Source organism: Lissotriton vulgaris, chromosome 5, assembly GCF_964263255.1.
Source record: "Lissotriton vulgaris chromosome 5, aLisVul1.2, whole genome shotgun sequence".
NCBI classification, from domain to species: Eukaryota; Metazoa; Chordata; class Amphibia; order Caudata; family Salamandridae; genus Lissotriton; species Lissotriton vulgaris.
In genome coordinates, this window is record NC_141693.1 from 1,751,265,171 (window position 1) to 1,751,290,649 (window position 25,479).

Genomic DNA, 25,479 nt, shown 5'->3' on the forward strand with positions numbered 1-25,479 from the left:
TATACTATGAGCATCATCTCACCCTTACCACTAATCCTCATCATCAAGCAATTGGATGGCGGGAAACCAAGAATGATATTCAGCGTGTCCTTTTCCTACGTTTATTCCTTACATTCATTGGCTAGTGGATCAACATCATAAATCATCGTCTTCATTGTTTTGCTTTTGTTGTCTCCATGCGTACTGTTTTTCTTTCTCAAACCTTTCCCAAAACCCCCGTACCCATCCATTCAACAAACCCTAACCCTCTTCCCCCGGGCTGCGTGGTTTCATTGAGGTGTGATGTTTGTTACATTAAATATACACCAACAATTTGATCACGCGCTTGCTGGGGCAGATGTGGTGAAAGCCACAATAGTGAAATTTCAACAAGGCATGGCCAGGATCTTCTTCTGCTTCCCAACTCAAGCTCTGTGTATAATGCCAAATAATTTACCATTACCATCAAACAACGAATACATCTAATGAATTGGCGTCATTGTTTGGGTTTAAGTTTACAGCATTATGATTTAGAAAAGTTTGACGTTGCCGTGAGTACTACAACTACAGTTGAACTTCTTATCTTCTCTTGCACTTAGTTTCCAGTCCCCAAAACCATTGTTTTGTTTCAGTTTAGCAGTTGCAATATTGTTTTTGGGTCAGTCGTGTAATGTACTGTACTTAATACTTATACTACCGCCACATTGTCTATCACGCAAATGACTGCCTCTTTCTTTTTGTCTCAAAATGCTACTGGCAGGGTCTGTCTACTACTACTATCACAGAAGTTCAGAACCACAGATTCTTCTCCATTGTCTTGGGAAACAAATGCAGCCCTTGCAGTGCCACACTTCATCATCAATCATCATCAGCAATCACAGGTAAGATAAGTTTGCTGTGAGGTATAACGCAAGACAGACTGGTAGTTCTTCTAATACTACAAATATAACTCGATGAGGGTTTACCGCATCTATCTGTCTGCATGTTAAAGATGTGGCCAATATATTTTTTTATTCGAAAGCACTGTCCGCTGACCTGCATGGCCAATTAAACCTTGCGATGTTGCACAACGTACATTATTTGGTGAAACAGTCCCCCCTCCACCCCCCCAACAAACAGAAATGAACTTCAAATGTTTTCTTTTGAACATAACTTTGTGTCTCATTTATTTTACCATAATATAAAGAAAGATGATACAAAAATAAAATATATATTAAATCTTACCCCACAGCTGTCCCTACCCTCCCCTAACCCCAACCAAATTTCCAAGTTCAATGTAAACCCCAACACCCAATTCCCACCCACCAACAAAAGGATTGAAAAAGGGGCAAACAAACAGGGTCCATCTCAAAGCCGGCGGGCTTTCAAGTGTTTGTCCACAATGAGCTTCACCCGCTCCTCTATTTCATCCTCAAGCCTCGCTACCCGGAGGAGAATCTTTTTTTGAAATTGACGGCACCTACATTGGCATGCATGTTGTGGGGGGGTGACCGATGAGGAAAAAATCGGGCGGCGGGCGGCTGCCTGACCACGGCGACGTACTCCTGCAGGCTTGGGGGCCGGGGCATTGGAAGAGGCAGCAGCTGCTGCCGCCGCCTCCGCCTCCTCCTCGGCCTGAGCCACCAGCCGGCGGTAGGCCTCAACGATGGCCTGCAGTTTCCGCTGCCGGGCCCGGACTGCCAACTCCTTTCTTGTTGGTTTTGAAGGAGTAATTATAAAGAAAGAGACAGAATTGTTGTAATCCAAAATCCCAGCAAATCAATAACACAAAATGTATTCAACACATAGTGGCACAGTAGCACTAGCAAGCAAGCTGAGTACAAAAAATGGTGTTGTATCTATCTTGAACATTCTACGGCCTATATAATTAATTTGTTGGACTTTTTGGCACGGCATTATGCCTGCCCTAGTAGCATGGGTGTACTGCAACGGTCACACACATACGAACACCTGTCTTTTTCATATCTCGTTTTATATCATATACTCTGCTTCCGGGAACAGTGACAGTCTCAAACTAACATTAATTAACAGGGGCCAGCTAGTAGTAAATGTCTAGTGGAGACTATCATTCTTTATATTGCGCAACAAACCTTAGGTGGTTTGTGTTTCCCCAGCAACGACCCATGCATCCAGTCGTCCCCTCCTTCCCTTGCCTTTGGGTTTGACCAAAACACCGCTGCTGAGACTATCCACTACCCACCGATATTGGGTGTGTCTCCCACCCACGCAGGAAGCTGTGTTTTCCCCTTTCCATGCTTCCACAACAACCCATGCATCCGACTGCTATCAGCCACCTGCATTGCTGATTCCAAAGTATCCTTCTATATTAGATGATTGGTGCTTTTTCCTTGCTCCTTTCATCATACTTAAAATAGATCTCCTTAGTGTTAATCCATCGCGGTCATGTTGTGGATAAGACTTTTAGTCTGCCACCAACCTTTCACAGCTGAGTTGTAGTCAGATAGAAGAGGCCTGTTATTTTATCAATTCTCGCCAGTGGTAATGCTAAGCATGGTAATGACAAATAAAGGTGGCGTCATATATTGTCCAGTAGAACTTCAAGTTTATTATAAATCTCAGAGTACAGTGAGGAAGTTTTCTCCTCCCACCAAGTAATGCGGATCACTATTGAATGTAACTTACCATCGCCCACCGTTGTTGGCTCCTCCCCCACTGCTGCTGGTGCTGGTGTAGGTGCCTCTGGTCCTGTCCCCTCCGGGATCGCCTCTGCTGACGCTGCGCCGCTGTCCCCGTCGGCACTGGTGGATGGTACCGGTTCTGCACCTATAAAAATAAGTACACCTTTTTAGATGGATGCACAGCCCCCATTGTACTTGTTCACAAAGAATGGAGTCCTGCAAAACAGTTAAGTACAACGTAATCAGTAGTAGTCCACATTGCATAGTACAGCAGAGTCACTACACATATTAGCATTCATTTGTTATGGTATGGTACCCAAGCTCATCTCATCTCTACTGCTACTCTAGTCCTTGGAAATTTAGACTGAACCAGGTAACCTTTGTACATCAATGTCTACAGGTTTGCGCATGCTACCTCGCAGCTTGTTGCGCAGTACGAGAAGACGCCTTTGAGGCCACATGATTGTTCAATGCATACACCGGAAGAGGTTGGAAAATAAAAAGGCCCGTATTTACTTTTTGTATGTGGATTGTGGAATCGAGTTTGCTTACAGGTTACACCTTTTTTTTAGCATGACTGCAAAAAACTTGCATAAATGTATTTCATACTGTCTAACGTGCACCACTTTTGTAATTATTTTTCGGCAGATGAGAAGATTTCCTTCTACGAAGCAGAGATTTCCAGAGCTTACCAAAAAGAGGCATATGTAACCAGTATACGTTCAATGGTGAGGGGTCTCCGACATTTCCCACATTTCCCTATCGAGCACTGGTAGCTGTACAAATGTAGATTACTTTATTCAGCCTTTTTTAACTCTGGATTTTTTCTGGTGGGCCCTGACGTATTTCACGGAACAACTTAAAAACATTAATGTTACTTACTTACTTCTAACAAAAGAAAGCTTTTGAAGTACCACATTGACTTGGAAGTATATTTTCAGTGTCTGTTGTCTTGTAGACTTACACGAGTGAGTGAGCAAAAGGGGGTTACTTAGGTTATGGATTGTGTAATAAAAGCATTGGGCATCTTGGTATTGGGATAATTGAATAATTGACCAATGACTGAGCCCATATAGGTTGTCGTTCAGTGAATTGTGGGTTCCTCAGAGTTCTGTGACTGAGGTGTAAGTAAGGTCCAACCTGCCTATGACCAACATCCAATTTTCTGGTGCATACATAGTTATGTATGTGACTGCATAGAAGAATACCCACAAGAGTAGTAGTGGTATACTAATGTTTACAAAATACTAGACCAACATCTGGATGCATACTTGGTTGGTGTCAATTGGCAAAGCAGAGACATTACAGAGGAAAAAGCATAAGACAGGAGTGGACCCTGTGCCTACAGCTATTCTATCACAGATTTTTTGAAAAGATTAATACCTTAACAAAAGAGTGGGCAACAGGGCAAGCTTACCTACAGACAGTCTAATACTAGTAATAGCACAGAGAGTCATAGCAGAGGCTCTTTGAAGGAACAGAAAGGCAGGGACAGATACCCAAAATTTTGAAAACATAATGAAAATCAAAAAAGCATTTGTCACAATTTATTTAGGAAAAAATGTCATTAATCGGTTGGAAAAAAAAGCTCCGTTAGAAAGTTAGGGAAATATCATTGTTCCAAAAGAAAGCACTGTTGGACTTACTGGGGACAGCAGCAGGATCCTCAGTAGAGGAGCTCTGTGCCTGTGGTTCACCCGCCGACTCGGTCCCAGCCTTCTGCTTGCCCCTGGGTTCTGTGGTTCATGTAGGAAATAATAAAGAAAGAGAAAAACATTGAGTGCTGTGAAACATAGACATCATTTCAAAAACCACTGCTAGAACATTAAAAGAAACAAACATTGATCTACCAAATGACTACTGCCTTGCAGGATTCACTGACTGTATACTTGGAGAAAACAAATCAAATGTTCCATAAACATTCTGATTGCAGATTACTAAGTAACACAGAGGCAGTAACACCTGAACAACACCACTGATTCAAGAATGGGGTAATCAATTATCTGTAAGTAGGCATTTCTTTTTTATTTTTGCCAGCAAAATGCATAGATCACAAGGAGGAGACATGCTTAACTTTGTGCATACTAACACGAAATTGTACGTTCGTTGCATCATATTTTGTTCTGCTACTGACTGAATGCTACTGCTGCTAAGCCTACCCACTCACTAAACAAACTACATCAGTTCTATGGAGGGCTGAGGTAGGGGCGGCTCTAGGCTCATGGTGGTCCTGGGCAGGGAGCGTAGGTAGGGGGCCCCGGAAGAGGAGGTCGGGGTGGAGCACGGAGGCCAGTGAAGAGGGGGGAATCCGGGTGTTTGGAAGTGGAACAGAGCCGGAGGCACCAAATCCCTGCCAGGGGCCGCCACGCAAATATGTATCCATCCTCAGAGGATTATTAAATTAAGGATATATATTGGTGTGGTGGCCCCTGGCGTTTGATGGCCCTGTGCAGTTGCACAGCTTGCACATGCCTAAAGCCGGCCCTGGCTGAGGTAAGAAGAACAAAGTAACTTTAGCATTCATTGCCAGAGGAGGATTCATGCAGAAGAGAAGGCCGTGAAAAAAAAATGATACAATATGCAAACTACGTACAATTATCCATCCACCGCTATTTCACTGACGGACAAAGAAAGGACAAGACTCTATTAATAGCATTAACTAACTTCAGTTCTCTACAATAAAGAAAATCTCACATCAATAAACAGCAAAAGCTAGCGCCAAGTTGAAACAACACGCAAGAGTCAGTGAAGAAGCGCAGCACAGACCAGTGTCATACAATTACAGTAGATGTGGCATCCTGGTTCTCTGTGTCTGTGCTTCATGACATAGCTGCGCTGATGTCATGAAGCACTAGAATCACCTGCACATCTCATGGAATGTTATGCTTTGTTCAGCAGTCAGTTACAACCAGGCTTTGTTGCTGACTGGATGTTCACCTGTGGATGGGATCTTTATTCTTAATAAACCACAACTTATAATCATCATCTTGTGGATGTCTATTTTACATTTGGCGACGAGGATGGGATTTACAACAAGAATAAAGATCCCATCCACTCTTGCCTCTTTGTGTGTCAACATGAGGTATTTGTTAAAGAAAGGAGTGGAGTTTATTTGGGAAGAAAAGTGTCAGCAAGAATTTGAGGTCATCAAGGAGAGACTAGCCTCTGCACCTAAATTAAGCAGTTTTGATCCTTCTGAAAAATCCATTTTGATTACTGATGCAAGCTTGAAAGGTTTGGGAGCGGTACTTGTACAGAAGTTTGAAGGGACTGAGAGGGTCATCCTCTTTTTGTCAAGGAGTTTAAAAGGAGCTGAAACTCGATACTCGGTGATTGAGCGTGAAGCCCTCGCTGTTTACTGGTCGGTCAAGAAGCTCAAAAACTTATTATGGGGAACCACCTTTGAGGTTAGGACAGATCACAAGCCGCTTTGTGAAATTTTAAAGAAAAAGGGTATTGATGCAGTGTCAGGTAGGATCACGAAATGGGTTGTTGGTTTACAAGATTATGATTTTGATGTAAAATACCTACCTGGAGTGGAAAATAAAGTGGCAGATGCTTTGTCTCGCCTTGTTCCTGTTTGTGAGGCTGATGGTAAGGATGATTTTGATGATGATGATGATGAAATGGTTTGTGTTGTTGAGGAAGCTATCATTGATAAAGAAAGGTGGTTGACGATGGTTCAAGAGGATTTAATTCTTGTGGAAGTACTTAATCTATTAATGACTGGGTGGAAGGTTAAACCAAAGCCTAATGAAGGGATTGAGAAGTTTTGGCATGTCAAAGATCAGCTCTCAGAACAAGATGGCTTACTTTTTAGGGGCACTAGGTTAGTTCCACCTGTAGCTCTTCGGAATGAGCTTATGTCTTTAGCACATATCGGACATCTAGGAGTTTCAAAAACCAAGGAGATTTTGAGGAGATCATATTGGTGGCCAAATATGGATTTGGAAGTGGAACGTAAGGTTAGGGATTGTATTGACTGTGCTCTTAGTGAAAGGGTAGCGAAACCCAAGGTCCAGCCCATGGTAATTAGAGACAGACCGAATGCACCATGGAAAGAGGTTGGTTTGGATATTTTGGGGCCCATAGTTTCAGGTGGTTGTGAGTGGTATGTTCTTGTCCTTGTTGATTTCTTTTCCAGATGGCCAGAAATTGCCATTACTCGTGGAATTGAGACTAAAAATGTGGTGGCATTTTTGACCAAACTGTTCGCAAGAGAAGGCATTCCTAACACCATTCTCACTGATAATGGCCCCCAGTTAGTATCTAAGGACATGGAACAATTCCTCTTAGAACATGGTATCAAACACAAAAAATCATCCCTATACCACCCAGAAACCAACGGTACCGTTGAGAGATTCAACCGGGTTCTTAAAGAAACCATTAGGATGGCTAAGTCTGCTGGCACGGATTGGAGGGAAGATGTCTTTAAGAAAGTTAAGGTTTATAGGATATCTCCCCATGCTGTTACTGGGAAGACCCCCTTTGAACTTTTTAGGGCACGTACTCCTAATACACTTGTAGTACCCGCATGGGTCAATGATTTACAGCCATGTCCTCATGATGTCGGGGATGATTGGAGGGTGCGTGAAACTTCTAGGATTGAGAATAGAAAAAGAATTTTTGATGCAAGGAATTCTGTAAAGGTCACTCCTGTCAAGGTGGGTGATTGGGTACTTATTAAAAACCCCTGCAAAAACAATAAGGCACTTGCTGCTACTTTTAAAAAGCCTATCCGTGTCATCAAGGTTTTTAAGAACGCCATCAAAACTGCAGACCATCGAGTTTGGAATTTGAACAGGGTGGTGGTGGTTAGTAATGATATTGTGGAGGCTTCTTGTAGTCGTTATTCTCAAACCAGTGATCAATCTTCCTCACTTCCTCGAAAGTCTGCAAGGGTTTGTCATTCTCCTGAGTATTTAAAGGACTACATAACTGTATGATTTATGTTTTCATTTTAACTTATTCCTCTTTGTAATTTTGTTCTTCTTGTTAGAAGGGAGATGTGTGGCATCCTGGTTCTCTGTGTCTGTGCTTCATGACATAGCTGCGCTGATGTCATGAAGCACTAGAATCACCTGCACATCTCATGGAATGTTATGCTTTGTTCAGCAGTCAGTTACAACCAGGCTTTGTTGCTGACTGGATGTTCACCTGTGGATGGGATCTTTATTCTTAATAAACCACAACTTATAATCATCATCTTGTGGATGTCTATTTTACAGTAGATATAACGGAATACATCGGAAATGTAACTAGGAGCACCAGTCATTGCGTTACTTATTCAGCCAAGATTTAGAAAGATACAATAACAATACTTATACTACTATAGATATATATATATATATATATATATATATATATATATATATATGTATGTATGTATGTATGTATGTATGTATGTATGTATGTATGTATGTATGTATATATATATATATGTATATATATATACACTTTTTTTCTTTTGGGTAGCCACTAACCAAGACCCACGACCTCGACACCAAGCAGGTCCAACCGGTCCTGCTCCCGGTCCAAAATGTCTGCCCAGCGGTGGGAGAGCTGATGGTGGGTACGTCGGATACCGGAGCAGCGGAAGACTGCCCGGTGCACCTTTGCCCACCGCCGGAGACGCTCTTCAATCTGGTAGCCGGAGCCAGGCCTGCCGCCTGCTGCCAAGGTCAAGGGGAGGTGGCGCTGGATAAAAAAGACCAGGGCAGCCACCTCCTCCTCTCCAAAAAGTTGGCGGCCCGTCACCCCTGGGGGGCGCATTCTGCCGCAAGGCAGCCGGTTTTTTTTGGGCACAGGCGCCTTGCCCTTTGAGCCGCCGCTGCTGCTGGCGCCCTTCACCATAGTTCTGGGTGGAGGGGAGAAGAAAAGTTCAAGACAAAAAGGTAGGGGAAAGAAGAAGCTCGGTAAAAGAAGGAAGTAAAATAAAACAATAGAAAAGTTGTAAAAGTAGAAATAAAATGAAAAATATAAACCTAGGCACAGAGAGAGATAGGTAATAACTAAAGAAAGTTTGAAAAAGTGGGTAAAAAGACCAGGATTGAAGAGATATGAGCTAGATGCTAAAGTAGGCCCAAAACCATAGCCAGAGTGTGAAATCCAAGATGGCTGTGCCCATCGCGACCGCGTGGGTAGGTTCGCGCGATATTTAGCGCGATCACGCACTTTTGTAGTGCGAACGAGAAGATGAGTTCCCGAACATGTCTTGCACAACCCGAACACGTTACTTGTGACCCGGAACAGGAAATAAGGGAACGCAAGCGGGCGGGACAAACCTCTTGGGTAACTTAGCGCGCTAGCCATCCCGAGCATGCAGGCAGCGCCCCGAACACGCGCACTGCGCTCCCGAAGACGAAAAACGGCGCGCGAACGGGTCTATCAAGCAACTACGCATGTCTGCGGAGCTACGCGTAGGTCGTGGAGTGCAAGTGCGTCTTTGCGTAGCTCCGCGGAGTGCGGCTCCGGAAACTATGCCCAGGGTTAGACAGTATAGCATTTAAAGTATTTTAAATCTATGATATTTATATCACACTTTCAATAGTTTATTACCACTAACATCTTCACCGACCATTAATCTAATTAAAATTCACCTTTTGTATTCAACCTATTGTTCTCCATCTCTAAAAATGTGTCCACTTTCTAGCATACTTTGACGTTGCTACATTCAAATATTAGAGATAATAAGGGCCTGATTACGACTTTGGTGGTCCTCCTGCGGCAACGCTATCGCTTCTTCCACAGAAGGTCCACCAAAGCTATGGTGAGTCGCCCACCAGATTCGAAGTAGAATCCAGGTCCGGTGGGCGGTGCCTCAGCGGTCTCACACCGTTGGGCTGTTAGGCTCATAAGAGAGCATTACATGCAGTCCGCTGCTGTGACAGCGCCCGCAGTATGTTTCTTCACGGTATGGCATGCTTGCCACAACGTGTCGAAGAGGGGTGCAATTATATGGGGGGCACAACATGTGCCACCCCCGCATTCACCCCGAGCCCATATCCGGCAGGGGGCCCTGTTAGGGCTCCCTAAGTTGCCGCTCTTCCACCCTTTTCGCAGCGGTCTCACCTCCATGAAAAGGGTGGTTAAAAGGTAACTTGTAATATGCTTGGCGGTGCCAGCAGTGGCACTGCCAGAATATTCATGCCAGTTACAGAATGCGGCTCAACGGAATCCTTGACCCCGGTGGAGCCGGCGGTCTTGTGGCGGGCCGACTCCCCACTTTGAATACAGCGGTCAGACCTGCAGTGTGGGCGTGATCGAATGGCCACCAAGTGTTCTGTGTCCTGTGGACTGCCAGACTCGTAATTAGGTCCTAAGTCTTGGATGTGTCGTATCTGAAGCTCTCTAAAAACAGTTAATAATATTTTCCTTTTTTCAATTTTAAAAGCAGTGCAGAAAATTACATAGAGTTAAAGCGCCTTATGGGCAACATGCACGAAATCCTTTATTTGATTGTCTGCCTTGCAGCTCCCAAAGCTGTATTTTCGTTTTTATAAATGAAGGCACTTGACCTATTGTCTGCTTCTGCCTTTAACGTCAAGTATTTTGTGCTTTTATATCTTTAAAATAAAGTTGTAACTTGCCTATATAAGCTGAGCGAAATAAGTGTACAATTTGTGGTCTCTTACTGCCATCTTTAATGTCCGCTTGCAGAGAGTAATTTTTTAGCAAAGTTTTGATATCATTCTTAGTAGTGCTCTACTGCAATTCATTATAGGTCAAAGCTAACGACAAATTCAAAGCCTGCAGGAATTCCCTAGATTCAAAATCCAGCGGATTGCATTACTCAGTTATAACTGACATTATATCAGACACCTAAATGACCCCCTTTTTGATGACTATAGCGTCACACCCTAGTTTCGAATTATCTGCCAAATATCTTTGTTTAATATTAAGAAAGCCCACTTCCAGCATAAGCGCACTATTAATTGAACATTTTGACAGGTTCAGCCAGTTTTTCCATATTACCCTTTCTATTGATTGCAGGTATAATATATCAGTTTCCGCCATTATTTCCGAGCCTTACAGCAGCAGGATCACTGTTCTTAGGGTGCGCGTTTCTTTCAATAACTTAACAGATTTGTGACCCACAGCGGAGTCCAATTTCTCCGAAGACCAGGCTACAGCCTTCGCCCTCTGTTCCTGTGAGGCCAAATGAGCCTTAAAGTTAAGGTTATCTTTATAATGCCTACCCACATATTTGTATTCCTTTACGACTTCCCGTTTATTTGATCTAATCCACCATTTTAACTGATTTTGCTTTTTCCTTGCTTTTGACAATATCAATACTTTTGTTTTTGCAATATTAATTTTCAAATCAATTACTAGGCAATAAGTTGAAAAAGCATCCAGCTTCTTCTGGAGGCCTCATGGACTATTATCCAACAAAATGGTGTCGTCCGCATAAAGTATCACTGGAATTGGCTCTTCTCCTAATTTTGGATTAAATATTCAGCTAAGGCATACAGTTTCCAGGAGATCTGATACATATAAGGAATAAAGCAGCGGAGTCAATATACAACCTTGGCGTAACCCATTCGGAGTGTATATTTTCCTTGCTAAGGCTCCACATCTTCCCAATTCAACTTGGGTCCAGGCACCATCATGCATCAGCTTTGGTAAACACAGGGGTATATTCCAGTTCATCAGTTTTTCCCAAAGTGTACCTCTATTGATCGCATCAAAAGCAGTAGATACATTTATATGTAATACATATATCGCTTTGTTTCTTTATATGAAATAATCTACTTCCACTAACATTTTTATTGCAAAACACCCGTCTACAGTTGAATGCTTATTCATATTTGATAGTAATTAACTGGTTATGCCTGAACACCGAAAAAAATTAGATGTTTTTGCCAGTCTGAGAAGCTCCATTCACTGTTATTGAAAGGACTATGGTCATACTCGAGTCGGACTGGCCAGTCTGCCGCTCTAACATGTGCACAGTGAGCATCAGAATATGGGGTGCTACTTTCAGAGAGGGTGGGTTGCCCATGACCTCTTCATTAAAACCTCTCTAGCACCATTCAGGTAGCAACCTACAGCAGTGTGGATTTGGTTTGAGCATTTTCTTACCTGGGCTGATTTTTGTTTCCATTCTGGCCTTGGACATCCACACTCCTCACCAAGAAGGCTCAGAGTTTAGCAGTCATTCTTTTGAATGTCAAGTATAACTTATTATCAAATTACACAAAGCACAGATCTGTACTATTATGGTATTACTATTAACTACATTGGATAACACACATTCTCCGTAAGGCTGTCTTGCACTGTAAGACACACATTGACACACTAGCATTCCAATTTTCTCTAAGGCAGGTAAGGCACCTAGCTCCATGTCTTTTTCCTGTATAGTCTGCCCACTTACATCTACACTGACCTATTCAGACTCCCATGACCTAAACCACCACTATCATAGCAGCCATAATAGCTTCCTCACAAAAGATCATGGATGGAAAGCTAACATTAATCGCAGCCACTGGTAATTCGCCTGACCACACTTTGTTGTTCAGTAAGCAACTGGAAACATGGACTGACCAAGTGAAAACCAGTTTGGGACAGTTCCAAAAGGGGAGTACAGTCATAACTGCTATGAAATTCCCTCTTTCCACAAGCCACCTCACACATCGCTTAACTTGGTTGGGTCTCATCAGCAGGATGCAGCTTGTATCCAGTGTCACAGTGTGCTGAGCATATCCTTTGCATCACTTAGAACAATAAAAAATGGAAACACAGGAGCTTCATTTTAATCTCGACCACTGACCTTATTTGGAGTGGGCATGATTGCTGTGCTGCATGAAGTTCTACCTAACTCTAGTGGCACAGTGAAAAGTAAAGGAAGGACTGACCTGCAGGTCAGAATAACTACCAATGGCTGATATGAATATAAGCATTCAATTTCTTTGCTATTTCTCTGAGAATATCCGCTTTCTAATTTACTCTGCATAAATGTCAAGGGCCGCACGGGGTGAAGGCCTTTCAAGTCCATCTCTCTCGAGTGCCCGAATGAAGGGGGGCTCTTCACAGTAGCCTGAGTGTCATGACTTTAAAGGTACACATTAAATGTGTCAAGTGAATTTTGAACAGGATCTAAATTAAGAAGCGAAGCCACAAAGGGCAAAAAGCCTTCTTGTCAATCCTGTAGCTCTTGATTGAAAACCACGATGCAGAAGTAGGCACCAAATTCTTCTTGACAGCAGTGAAGCAGACAGAGTCTCGTCAAGACATCCAATACAATATTCAAAGGAATTCAGGCTGCATGGAGCAGAAATCAGAGTAAAAACATTTTGAAGCAAGTGGGCGATGAATGCAACCAAAAATAAGGGAATGAAGTGATGTGACACATCTATCACTCGTTAATGCCTCCTTTGTATATGGTGCAAACAGGGACTGACTTAGAAGAGGCATAGGAAAAGACTAGACTTCATCTTTGATTGGGAGTCTCAGAAAGAAATATCTGGACCTATCATCATATTGGAAAGTGCAACTCATAAGGGTTGACCATGTCTCTCTCTTCTAACACATGGGGAAGACTAGGCACTTGAGAAAGAAACTCAAGCTTGACATCTGTTATTGAATGCATAGCTCACAGTCTCACTGCCAGTCTCACTGACACACTTCCCGCCCGATGCCTGTCCATCAATTGTTCTTTTTGCATTTGTCACCCCGAGTAGGATGGGTATGCCCAGACTGGAGTGAAGCTATCCTGGCTGATGAGGGCTGAAAGCCCGAAACCGGTCCTAGAATGCTTGTTTCCAGTCCAGGGAGGACCTGGCCTGGCAGTTCGGGCTGGACTGTTCCCATTGGGTGAAGGGTCAAGACTGATTTGCATATGGCTGAGTCCAAACTGGAATGGCATGGTGAGCAAAAAAACGATGGATTTAGGCCCAGATCTCCATACTGGGGTGAATGTATGACATTGTTCTGTATTCTGTCTATCAATTGTTCTTTTTGAATGTTGCAGTTTGCACAGCACCCCTATGGATGATTGTGACGGAAATCCTGGCATGGTCTAGGCTGCAAGTATACGCAGCCATGCACTGAGCGTGGCATTCTACAACATACTGCCCGAGTGTATGATAACAGCACCTTCTTCCTCTTTATTATTATTATTATGTTTCTTATATAGCGCCTGAATCGACCCCCGAAGGGGTATCTCCGCGCTTGCCTTGGAACCCGTCCTGGCTTTTCCCTGTGAGATAGCCCCTACAGGGCATCCCCAAGGTGAAAGCCAGGCATCCCGCCGCGGGGGGGCCGTTGTGGAGATTAAGCAAGCTTAATGCCCAGAGTTGCAGAGTGTGAACCCATGATTAGGTCAGGCACCGAAGCGAGAATTATCGAGTCCATGGACATTTGAGCTCAAGACCCTGCCGCGTCGGGAATTGAACCCTGGTCCCGGGTCTAACCTCTGCTTCAGGGTCTGCCTGCTCTAACCAGTGAGCCACACTTCTCCACACTGCCTCTGGTAAGCTCTCGCGGGGATGTAGCAATATAACTCCATTGCTATGCACTCATACTGCATGTAGTAGACATTTCCAGGCCAGTTTCCAAATAGCTGAGATAAATAATGTACTATTAACATGCATGTACTTATTGCAGCCTCTAGTAATTATACTGAAGTCATGACTTTGATTTTGGTGTAGAAACTCCAGTAGCTTTAGAACAAGGCATCCAATTTGCCTTGAAACTCAAGTTCAGCCCTAAGGTTGTTCCATTCAAGATTCTGTTATTGAGTTCTGTAGTCACAGCCCTTGGTCAGGCTAAGCTCGATGAGCTAAGAGGTTGACCCATACCCTGGCACAGACAATTAACTTAGCCTACTGAGTATTATTTTGTGTATACAAGTAGTGCCCTAACTATATGTAACGTTATCTTCACCACCAATCTATGTTGTACACCTTTAGCTGACTATGATGTAACAGACAATGTTATACTATGTAAGCGTTTCTAATAGAAATGGTTACTTAAAATGAAAACAACTGAATACAAATATGCATGCTTAAACAGGTGGCCATAAGAGGTCCAGCTAGTGGTATCTAAGTAGTACAAAAATACAACAGTGCTGTCACTGCTCACTGATACTCATGTAACCGAATAGTATTCATCAACCTTGGAAGGATGAAAAGCTTTGTCCTCTTGGTCTGTAAACCTGTGACTTTCAGGTTAAACAAAGACCCACTGACCTAACCCAATCTACCAAGGTGCGGATGCTTTGTTTATCATAACACATGCACAGATAAGGCCAGTTTTGCATCATCAGTGGCAAACAAACCAGTGAAGTCGGCGTAGATCCTCTTGAGTCGCTATCACAATATAGAACACGACAATGCAAATGATTCCCATTTATAGTCATTGAATGGAAGTGCATCCCAATGTGGATATCCTGAAGCTAGGGCATGGTTTGGGCCATGATCCCGTAAGGTCTACACTGGAGACCCACGTTTAAAGGATCCTTTACTTAAATCCCTTGTTACCTGGCCTGGCATTTTTTTAAAAATACACTTCAGGATTTTTAACGAGGTAGACCTCAGAATTACAGGTATGTTGGTGGTTTCAGACATCTGATGTGTGCATTCTCTGACCACTGAACGAGGATAAAATTAAATATCATGATACAAATATAGATATTTATGAGTTAGAGTTTCATGTAAGGAAAACATATTCATCATTCATTTAACCTCATCAAAAGTACAGAAAAATAAATGGATTTGACCTTAACTAAATTCCATGTTGAAATGGTCAGTCCTCTCCCCACGCCAAAGATAGCGTCGGTGACTTCAAAAGAAAGGAAGGGGTGGGGGAGAACATTAAAATGCTGGGAAACCGGAGGGAATTGGCAAGAGAAATGAGCAAGGACTGGAGGAAAGGTCACTGCCCAGAGCACCATAATTATTCATAGTACACAACATTCTGATATTTAATTCATGACACAAAGAACGCATTGAGACCAGAATGTGGAAATATTGTTATTCATTTCCCAGACAAAGAAGTATCAATTGTGAGAAAGAGCTTAAATCTAACCACTTGTACTATCCCCCATCAGATGAGAAAGAGATTGCTGTGACACGGAAGTACAATGTGTCCCCACTCCCATCTTCAATCAAGCGAACTAAACATCCTTCCTGCAGGAACAAGCAAAGGCACTAGAAGTAGGGGTGTGTGGGGTGCTGCACCCCCAAAATAATGCTGGAGTTCAGACGGTTAATGAGCAATAACGATCCCTGTACATTTAGTTTTTATCTTGTCACATTAGCTGTGACGCTCAAATAGACTAGTGGTCAAATCTCAGGCTATGTCTGCTAACAAGCTGCCTGATATAATAGCCTGGAGATTGAGGTTTACTTTTCTTTGATTGCAAAGTGAGAGACCTTTTTTAAGCCAACTACAAGACTTGTGGGTTACAGGGAGTGTGAAAGGAAAGGCTCTAGGATGTCAATTGTTTTGGAACACACAACACTACTTAAATATCTTTAAATTATCTGTACAAATATTTGAAACTATATCATTAGCTAGTAAAGCACAAATGAAGTACATTTTAAATTCTATAGGGAGATGGAAACAAAGATTTTAATAGAATCAAAATAAACCAAATCATTTTACTTAGTAATGTGCAAATGATAAATATTGGCTGAAACCCATGTTCCACACATTATCGTTTGTGCGCTATTTGGTTTTACCAGTAAATCTGTGTCTGTGAAAATTTAGTGGGCATTTCAATTGAATGAAAATTGGATGTTTGCAAATGGCAATCTGCTACAACATAGGGGCCTCATTACGATGTCGGACACCTTCTTGGTGTGGGAACTGCCCGATCATAGGTAGGCAGTTTTGCACTCTGAATTAGGATGTGACATGGTGTGGTCGTGAACTCCCATTTCTCTATAGGAGTTTGTGTGGTGGGCGGAAACCACCTGCAGCACAAGCTCCCATTGGGAAATGGGAGTTTGTGAAAATCCCTACACCGTGTGGCAGGCACCTCATGGTGCCTGCCACATGGTGCTGGGATACTCGGGGGGCACCATAGGTGCCACCCAGGGGCAGAACCCGAGGGCCAGGGGGAGAAGGGGGCACTGCTAGGGGCCCCCAAAGTCGCTTTCTGACAGCATTTCCATGTCAGAAAGGCCGACATGGAAAGGCTGCAGGATAGATCATAATCCCGTCAGTGGAAAAGCCGTCCTTAGGGGTTATGAGCTTATTCGGCTGGCCGACGGGCTCTTTGAGCTCATTGGAACCAACTTGGTTTACCCAGCTGGTTTACACTCCGACCGCCGACATTGCAATTTCGGAGTGTAAACCTAACATGTCAGTTGGAAAGCTGGCGACTGACATCGTAATAAGGCCCATAATGTTTTAGAAATATATTGGGGACACTGATCTCCAAAATGCATCATCTGCTACATACTACACCCTTATTACTGTACTGCTGAATTAGTGAGGCTCAATTGCTACACTTGTCTATGTGTGATGCGCTTGGGTTTTTCACAATCCCTATGACTTCAGTGATGTATTATTGATGGCAGCACCCCATCTCTGAAAAATGTTCCTGCACCCCTGGGAATAAGGATGCTGTGCAAGGCTTCAGGATTTCACATTGGTAGAAGTGCAAAATTGCAAAACTTGACTGACCTCAAAATGACATATTTTAGTACAATAAAACATCAGGTTTTAAAAAAAAGGTGCAATTTTACCTCAGAGTGCCCAGTTCGTCAACTCTGCAGTTGTAAACAAACATGCCAACCTCCTATATTTCACCATTGCAAATGTTGTGCAATTCTATAGAAACGTTTATTAAGGCCACAATATTTCGAGGTTCGCAGTCTGAGATAAGCATATGCCATGTTAGGTAAACAGTTAGTGACAGACTTTCCAAAAGTCAGTCTCACGAGCTATGTATGATAGTTCAAAGTGGGAGAAAGCATGCACTTTGTACACTGCACACTTTAATTTACAAAATGGATTTTCACATGTGCAAAATGCACAGCGTGTGCACAAAGTGCATCACACATATGCAGCTGACTCCAGCACAAAGTCTTTTTCCATTGTATTCCCCAGTTTGTGCTAGGCGCTTATATCAGAGAGATGCACACATCTGTGTTTTGCACCTCCTCGTTTTGCTCCAGGGCAGTAGAACTGAGCTGGAGCAGAACTACCATCGTGGAGGGCGCAATGTATGCAGAGGACATAAAAGGCCAATTTCTGGCATTGCATTTTCCATATTCCAATACCCTTAAACTTCACGAAATTTGCCAACGGTTGCTTGTGAGAAATTCGTCCAGCCTTTAGTGTTTACTCCGGCATCAGATTTTTTAACTTTTTTTTCCTGCTGTGGTCTTTAATATATTGACCGGGATTCACTCGCTGCAATAACTAAAATGTCATTCTCTTCCATATAATTGGGGTCACTGATACCATGGACCGGGAACAATATTGTGACACGTCACTAAGATGACATTGGGAATGAAAGATATTAATAATAATAATTCCTATTTGTAAAGCACAGACATATCACCCCTTAAGGTTGCAAGGCACTGCGGGCCGTCAGGGAGATTACGTGAGCTATTGCCCAGAGTCATATGATGCTGAGCTGCCGCTGCAACCGTGAGCCCTGCACTCCAGAGTCAGTCGCTCTGGCCACTGTGCAACACCACTCCACTTTATTAACTACAGCATCATAAAATGACTATAGTAGTATTAGCAGTGCATGGCCCCCCCAGTCCATTTACATGTGTGTTATGCCATGTAATTGCGGAGGAGCAGAGTATTATTTTCCCCACCGTCAAATGTGTTCAGTGGCTTTTTTAAAACCCTCTTAAAACTACCTCACGTGGTTGCATCTGAATCTCCTATAGAACAGGACATTGGGCCTTAAATTACTAATTCAAGTTTGGTGGTGGCATCTATAAGCTTAAATAATACATGGGGTACGTATCACAGGGCTAATATGTTCATTGACTGCATTATAAGTATTATTTTATTTTCATAATTAATTTTTTTCTGACAATGGGCCAGAATGCCCAAATCGAACAGGCAATTTCAATGGTCTCATTAATTGTGTAATATAACTGTGTCTGGGGCCTCTGTTCTCCCTCATGGGCACAGGTTCAAATCCCAGCAGGTTCACTCAACCTTCTGAGGTCAATAAAATGAGTACCATTAGGATGGGAAACAATAAACATCTGTTATTCAGCTCCAAGATACCCTTGGGTGAACGTGCACTTTACAAATACACATGGTATGTTATAAAAGATGTAAAAATGAACAGTGAAAGGGCCACACGGGCCATGTATCTGATTGGGCATATCCCGTAGGGCAGGAGCCATTGCCGAACAGTTTTGAAATGGCCAAAGCCGGCTGCCAATGGCTTTTGTATTATTCTCAACAATTTCCTGAGGTTTATTGGCGGTGACACAGAAAGGCACCACCGGCTTGTGAGAGGCTACTGTTGCCGGCACTAATACAACATGCAGCATTTTGGAAAACCTGGGGCCATTTTGATTGATCAAAACATGGGAGCAGGTGAACCAGTTTTCTATACCAAATTGGAAGGGGTACATAAAATGAAGTGGCCATATGGTGACTACATTCAACAAGAGACGTGGTTTCATAGGACTGATAACTGGATGACTTGTTGGATCTTTCCAGGTATTCTAATCCAGAAATGCAACTAATACAACTTTTTGTCATTTAAACTTTGTGTCAATGTATTGAAGTAGAATTCTTAAAAGCTTTTACCACAACATTTAAAATAAATAAACTTACAATTCAAAAAAATACTTTCAGAAGATAAAATGTGAAATTAAATGTTCAAGTTACAAAGGTATAAGTATAACTTTTAAACTTATTGGCAATGAGGTCAGATAGCATAGACCAACCTGGGCAGCACCAGAACACATATGGTCCGATTTGGAATTTGGTGGCGAGGGTACCCAGTCTCAGTAGTCTCTCTGCCAAACAAAAACTACACCTGCAGACTTTCAGTTTATAGATAGTGGAGATTACTCTGTCTCCACCTCATACATACCCCCCACGACAGCCCGACAGAGTAAGAGCAGTCGGAGGATTGGCCATGTGTCTGCCCGCCTGATTTAATGTGGGCAGGTACATGGCCAATTTTTACTTTTACAAACCACCGCCAGTTGCGGCTGGCACAGATCGGGGGTGGTGGAGCAGGGGAGAGGGTGGTGGGTCAGGGGAGGGGGATGATAGGTCAGGGGAGGGGGGTTGAGTAGGAAAGAAAAAAACGCTTACTTCTTTGGCCGGCCGCATCTCTCCTCAGCTTCCCTTCTGATGAGCCTGGAACGGAAGCAGGAAGCACACAGGTTTCCCTTAGCCAATCACGATGCTGCTAATGGCAGTGTTGTTATTGCTCTGTGCACCATAGTTCGGTGCCCAGAATGTGGCAATGAGCCTGTGCATGTTCTCCACTCAGGCTGTAACTTAGCCTGGGTGGAGAAAATGCAAAGTGCCGATGACGGTTTGGCTGCCCAAACTTTCATGCACACTTAAGTGCTCACCACTCCTCCCCCAGTGCGATGAGCAGCCTAGCCCTGCCCCGCCATGCAAAACTGCCACAGCAGGAAAAAATAAAATAATAAAAAATGTGTGTTGTTATTTTATTTTTCCTTTTTTACAATGCTGAAAGCAGTGGGGCAACGCTCCTCCGCCTTAGCGAAGGAGCCGCCACTGATCACAACTGACCACCGCCCACAACAATGTGGCAGTATGTAAAAGTAAAAACTTTTCAATTACCTTCATGCATTGGAAAAAAACTCCTATGGCGAGGAAGTCTTTACTTTTTTATTTTTAGAAACAAAATCCCGGTTTGGGAAACGAAATTCTCTTGACTTTGAAATTAAAAAAAGAAAATGAAGGTGTGCAATGCGGCGCCATCATGTTGACTCAACAGTGTGCCTTTGTTGAGCTCACAAGCTTCTTTCGTTGAATGGTCAATGGCCACTGCCATTGTGGGTGAGGCTGTGGGGGGCAGTGGGCATGGAGTCCATCTGTGCCCTTGCCTTGCTGGAGAGAAAAGTGTCTGCTCCCCCGTAGTGCTGAAGGGGCGAGCAGGGGCAAGACTGTTCCTCTTGCCATGTTCCTGGCCCTGTCCAGCCATGGTTTTACTGGGTGCTGATCCACACCTGCTACAACCGAGTCCAGTGTGACCAGTCCCAGTTATTTCAGGTCCAGAAACATTGGACCCTTTGTAGTTGTCTTGACAAACTTTTTAAGGGGGAACTTAATATTATTTATTCAGAACAATCTACATGCCTTCTTTATATCAGCGAGATGATAGAAACAGAATGTATCTCTCTAGACAGAGATTTCATCATGAAACCTCACAAAACCTTCTTTGTCGCTAGGGTCTGAGAAATATCCACATGACACCCTCATACATGTCAGTAGAACTGATTCAGGCTAGACTCACAATTTCTTTAAGCCAAAATCGCTTAATTTTAGGTATCTCCCACCTAAAATTGCTTCTCCTTCAATACAAATCATGTGGCAAATACATTCATCCAAACTTGTTTCCAAAATCTCCAACATCCCACATTGAAAATGTTGGCATGTATGCACTCTACACTGTGTTGTCTAACATTTGGAGCTGAAGCAAGGACTCACTTCCCCTCTGGACTCACACATACGTGTCATACACGTGGCACCTTATTCTAGTCCCACCTTAACCTAGTTAACCCCGTCATACAACTGTACCAAAGTCATACTGGCCATGCCTCTACCGTAAGACTTAGGTGACGCAACCACTTTGGGCTGTCAATATAGGAGCTTGGGCCACACCATGAGTAGCTTGGATTCCGCCCTGATGGAGACTTTAAGTAAGAGCTACCCAGGAAATTTCACAGATGTGGAATCTTCACAGGATTCCTGATGGTTCTGAGGAGCACTGCACCTACTGCTAGGGTCCAGGTTAAGTTGTTTCTGCAAAGTTACAGTCACATAGAGAAAGCTTCATTAAACATTGGAATGTGGTATTACAGGAATCTGCCTGGAAATGTCTCCATTTTCAATGCCTGGAATGGAAATATTTGTGGGATTGCACATAACTGCACCTCCTCCAGGTGCATTGGTAGCCCATGTTTACAAATGTTTTCTCTACACATTCAGGAGATGTTACGATCTCAGTTGGAAAGCCTCCGGCCACTAGTTGGAGGATTTCCGACCGAAAGAGTTTGCGATCCGACCGACGGATTACGATGTTGGCGGTTGGACTGTCATTCCAACTCGGTTCCAACCAGCTATCGGAGTCTTCCAGCCAGTCGGAAACGCACGGTAATCCCCTATGGACAGCGTTTCCACAGTCTGGATTAAGAGGTCGGTTTCCCACAGCCTTACAGTGCCTGCCTTTCCGACACGGAAAGGCTGTCGGACAGCAACTTTGGGGGTCCCTAGCAGTGCCCCCTTGCCTCCGTGGTCAACAGTTGGCGGTCAACGGGGTACCTAAGGTAACCCCCTGTAAACCCCTGCACTGTGTGGCAGGCATCAAGTGGTGCCTGCCACAGGGTGGAGTTTTTCACACACACACACGTTTCTCTATAGGAGCCCGTATTACGGCCAGTTTACGGCCGTGACACAAGCTCCAATAGAGAACAGTGGGAATCTGACCGAACAGTGTTTGGTTGCATCATAATCAGGCAGTTGGTACTGCTGACCTCAGGTAGATCAGTTTCGAGTCAGAGACGGTGACGGTAGAAGGCAACTCCGTCGACATCTTAATCGGACCCTCAGTGTTTACTGGCTTTTTGAATTTTTGATTTCCGAGCATCGCCTAAAGACATAGGGAAAATTTTGTGACAGAGTCTATATTGTAAAACCATAACTAGGTTTGTAGACCTTTCAAGAACAGTTGTATCACCACAGAACCATAGTTTAAAAAACTTACAGAGAGGGTGCTTGAAGAGAATAAATAACTGAATATTTTAGCAAATCAGACGTAACGTACATTTAAGAGCTACTCAGTAGTGTATTTCATTGCTTGAACTAGCTGTACTGCCCTGAATAGAAATCCACATCTGGTAAGAACGACCAGATGCACTTAGTTGGTCCAATTATTGCCAAAATTAGCAATGCAGGCATCAATTTGTTTATGTATTTGCTCTCATATTGTGATCACACCTCTAAATTTCACAGCACTCCTACGATGAGACATCCACTGCACGTGGTGCTCTTTGAGTGTAGAACTTCTTTATGTAACAACAAGCCACCCCCTGGCAAGTCTTATCTCATAACTCCTGGCTCTGGAGGCACAGCTCTTCTACATCAGGTTTTACTCACCCTGTTCATTCATTTCCTTGAGGCACAGCCCCTGCCATCTTCAACTGCTCTCTTTTCGCTCTCTGGATAAGACTTATTGCAACAAATGTAGTCATAAATATAGTTTTGCTGTGGGAGTAGGCACACGGTTTTCAAGTCAAATTGGGTTACCAACCATATTTCAAACTATATTCACTCACCCTAAGCTACAATTTCAAACACAGAATCACTCATTCAAACCAAATTCTCTTGACTTCAGTCTCGCCAACTGTGTATTTGTAGTGCCTGTGACTGAATGTTTTGGTATCTGACAATTGGATGGGTTGATTTTGTGTGGTCAATTACAAACACTTTGTGATATGCTAATTTAAGTTTAAAAAGGAGTAGGCTCATCTACATAGTAGCCACTGCAAAATGAAGTGACTCTTGGTGTTGTCTATTGTGCCTATTTTTAAAATTGGTCGAAAAGTACAGGTTACTGGTCAAATTGTAATGAAAATCAGGGATTGTATGGATATCTAAGAAATCTAAACCACTTCACTGATCTTCCAACTGATATGAATGTTGCACTCACCACAAAATGTAATTTGTTTTCAAATATGTAGGTCATCTGCTTTTCTACCATTCTGGAATTTATTTGAGTTTTTCTGAACTTACAGTTTTGGATCACCTATGTTTACAACACCCTCAACGACCATTTATGGTTTAGATGGTAAACTTGCTCTGTACTGACTTTATGTTAATCAGCAAACCACTACACTGTGCTGGAATTATGACAGCTTAATCTGAGAGGAGAGCAAACAAAAGATTCCTGAGCCTGAACTGAGTCAGGATCAATCTAGCTATCTGGATTTGTTCCAAGAGTCAAAGCAAAGCCAATTTCTGGATGACTTGCAGTAATTCTCATTACGCTTAATCTCCTCTTCAACGGTACATCTTGACTGGCCATCCTTCCACCATGATTGTAACATGCCCTTAGTTTGGATGTTAGAAATTCCCTTGTAGTTCCAGGATGTAAAGGGGTGCAATGAGGTGGAGCAATGTCTAGGGACGGGAGCCAGAGGAACAAAATGGAAAGTTAGAAGAAATAGAAGACTTCTAGGTACAAAACAAAGGCCTTCAAAAAGGGTCTCGGGGAGGCAGCATGACTCACCTTCTCACAAATGAATGATGAAGAGGAGTTAATAGTAACTTTAGTTTAATTTTGCAATGGCAGTCCTTAGAAAATAAAAAATGTATAAGGAGCCAAACAGTAATTGATATACACGTGTAAACATTATTAGAACATTGGAATGTTGGGAGCTCCATTGAAAACAATGGAGTGCTCTGGGCTTATAATGGCTGGTATAAGCCCGGAGCTCCAACATTCCAATGTTTCTTTGTTCACAGCTCTGGCTGTGAACAAAGGCTTCAGGGAGCCTGAGGGGATTCCAATCCCCTCGCGCTCCCAAAAGGCTTTGTTTTTTTTTGTTAGAACATTCTGTCCTCTAGTGGCAGAATGTTCTAATAGCCTTATAGCCCTTCGTATATGGGCTATACCGCTATTAAAGTCCCTCTCCCTTGTTAAAGGCCCTCGCCTTCGGCTCGGGGCCTTTAACGCTGGAGAGAGCCTTTAATAGCCGGTATAGCCCTCTACGGCGGGCTATAAGGCTATAATATATCCGTTTGGGCATTCGAAATTAAGCTGGCTTGATCACATTACTTCTTGCAGAAAATATTACTCAAGTGTGGCTCTTTCTACAGAAAAAGAGTTGAGCTTATAACTTGGCTTCAGCATTCATTGGCTATCCACCTTACTCACAAGATATGTGTTTTAATTTCAATGAAGCATAATTGAGGTAAAAACATAGGGACAGTTTAGAGTTTAGTGGATAGGATACTATGTCACCAACGTGAAGGAATACTTTATCCACCAAACCCTCAGTCGGCCTGCCCAACTTTAAGTCGGGGGACCATCAGTATCCCAGTGGTTGTCTCCTCATGGGCACTGTTGTAGACAGAGTAGGGGCATTGGATTAAAGCCATGAGACCTACCACCCTATTTAAGGCTGATCGCATTATGACTCTTTATTCTGTCCATCACTGCCAGGAAAATAAACAAAAATTACCTGAAGATGGGGGTTATTTGTTTTTACGAAACAAAGTCCCGCTTTTGAAATGAAACATTTTATTGAAGGCCATCAAAACTGTCAGCAGTCGCCCACCAAACTTTTTGTACTTTCAGAGGCACAGAGATAGCTGGTGATCTTAAAGTTTAGCAAGTCGTGTTCTGTCAGGGTGGAAGACGTAATGTCTTCAGCCATCCTGACTGATGAAAAACCACCCTCAAAACTCTAAATCTGGCCCATGGTTTTGTGCAACTTTGTCCTTTTTACAGCCTTAAAGTTCCAAAATCAGTGCCTCCATACAGTGGAGAGAGGGATCTTTCTTTAAAGTGATGATATATACAAGGCTATTGTTTAATCTCTGTAAAATGTACCACATATGACATTACCCTACAGAGCGCCTTGTATGACAGCTCTGTAGAAAAGATCAGAGAAGTTGAAACGGAATTAAATTAAATATAATTTACTGAATCGCAAATGGT

At 43.0% G+C, this 25,479-nt stretch overlaps 1 protein-coding gene across 1 annotated transcript in view; it reads right to left on the reverse strand.

The window, feature by feature from the left end:
- Positions 1 to 1,260: 1,260 nt before the first annotated feature.
- Positions 1,261 to 25,479, reverse strand: part of LOC147717098 (uncharacterized) — a 38,774-nt gene continuing 14,555 nt past the window's right edge. The window contains exons 2-4 of the mRNA XM_086919843.1: positions 4,265 to 4,361; positions 2,623 to 2,763; positions 1,261 to 1,691 (exon numbers count right to left, since the gene is read on the reverse strand). Coding sequence (XP_086775969.1) covers positions 1,327 to 1,691; positions 2,623 to 2,763; positions 4,265 to 4,361 — 603 coding nt within the window. The 3' untranslated portion in view covers positions 1,261 to 1,326. The remainder of the gene's footprint in view (positions 1,692 to 2,622; positions 2,764 to 4,264; positions 4,362 to 25,479) is intronic.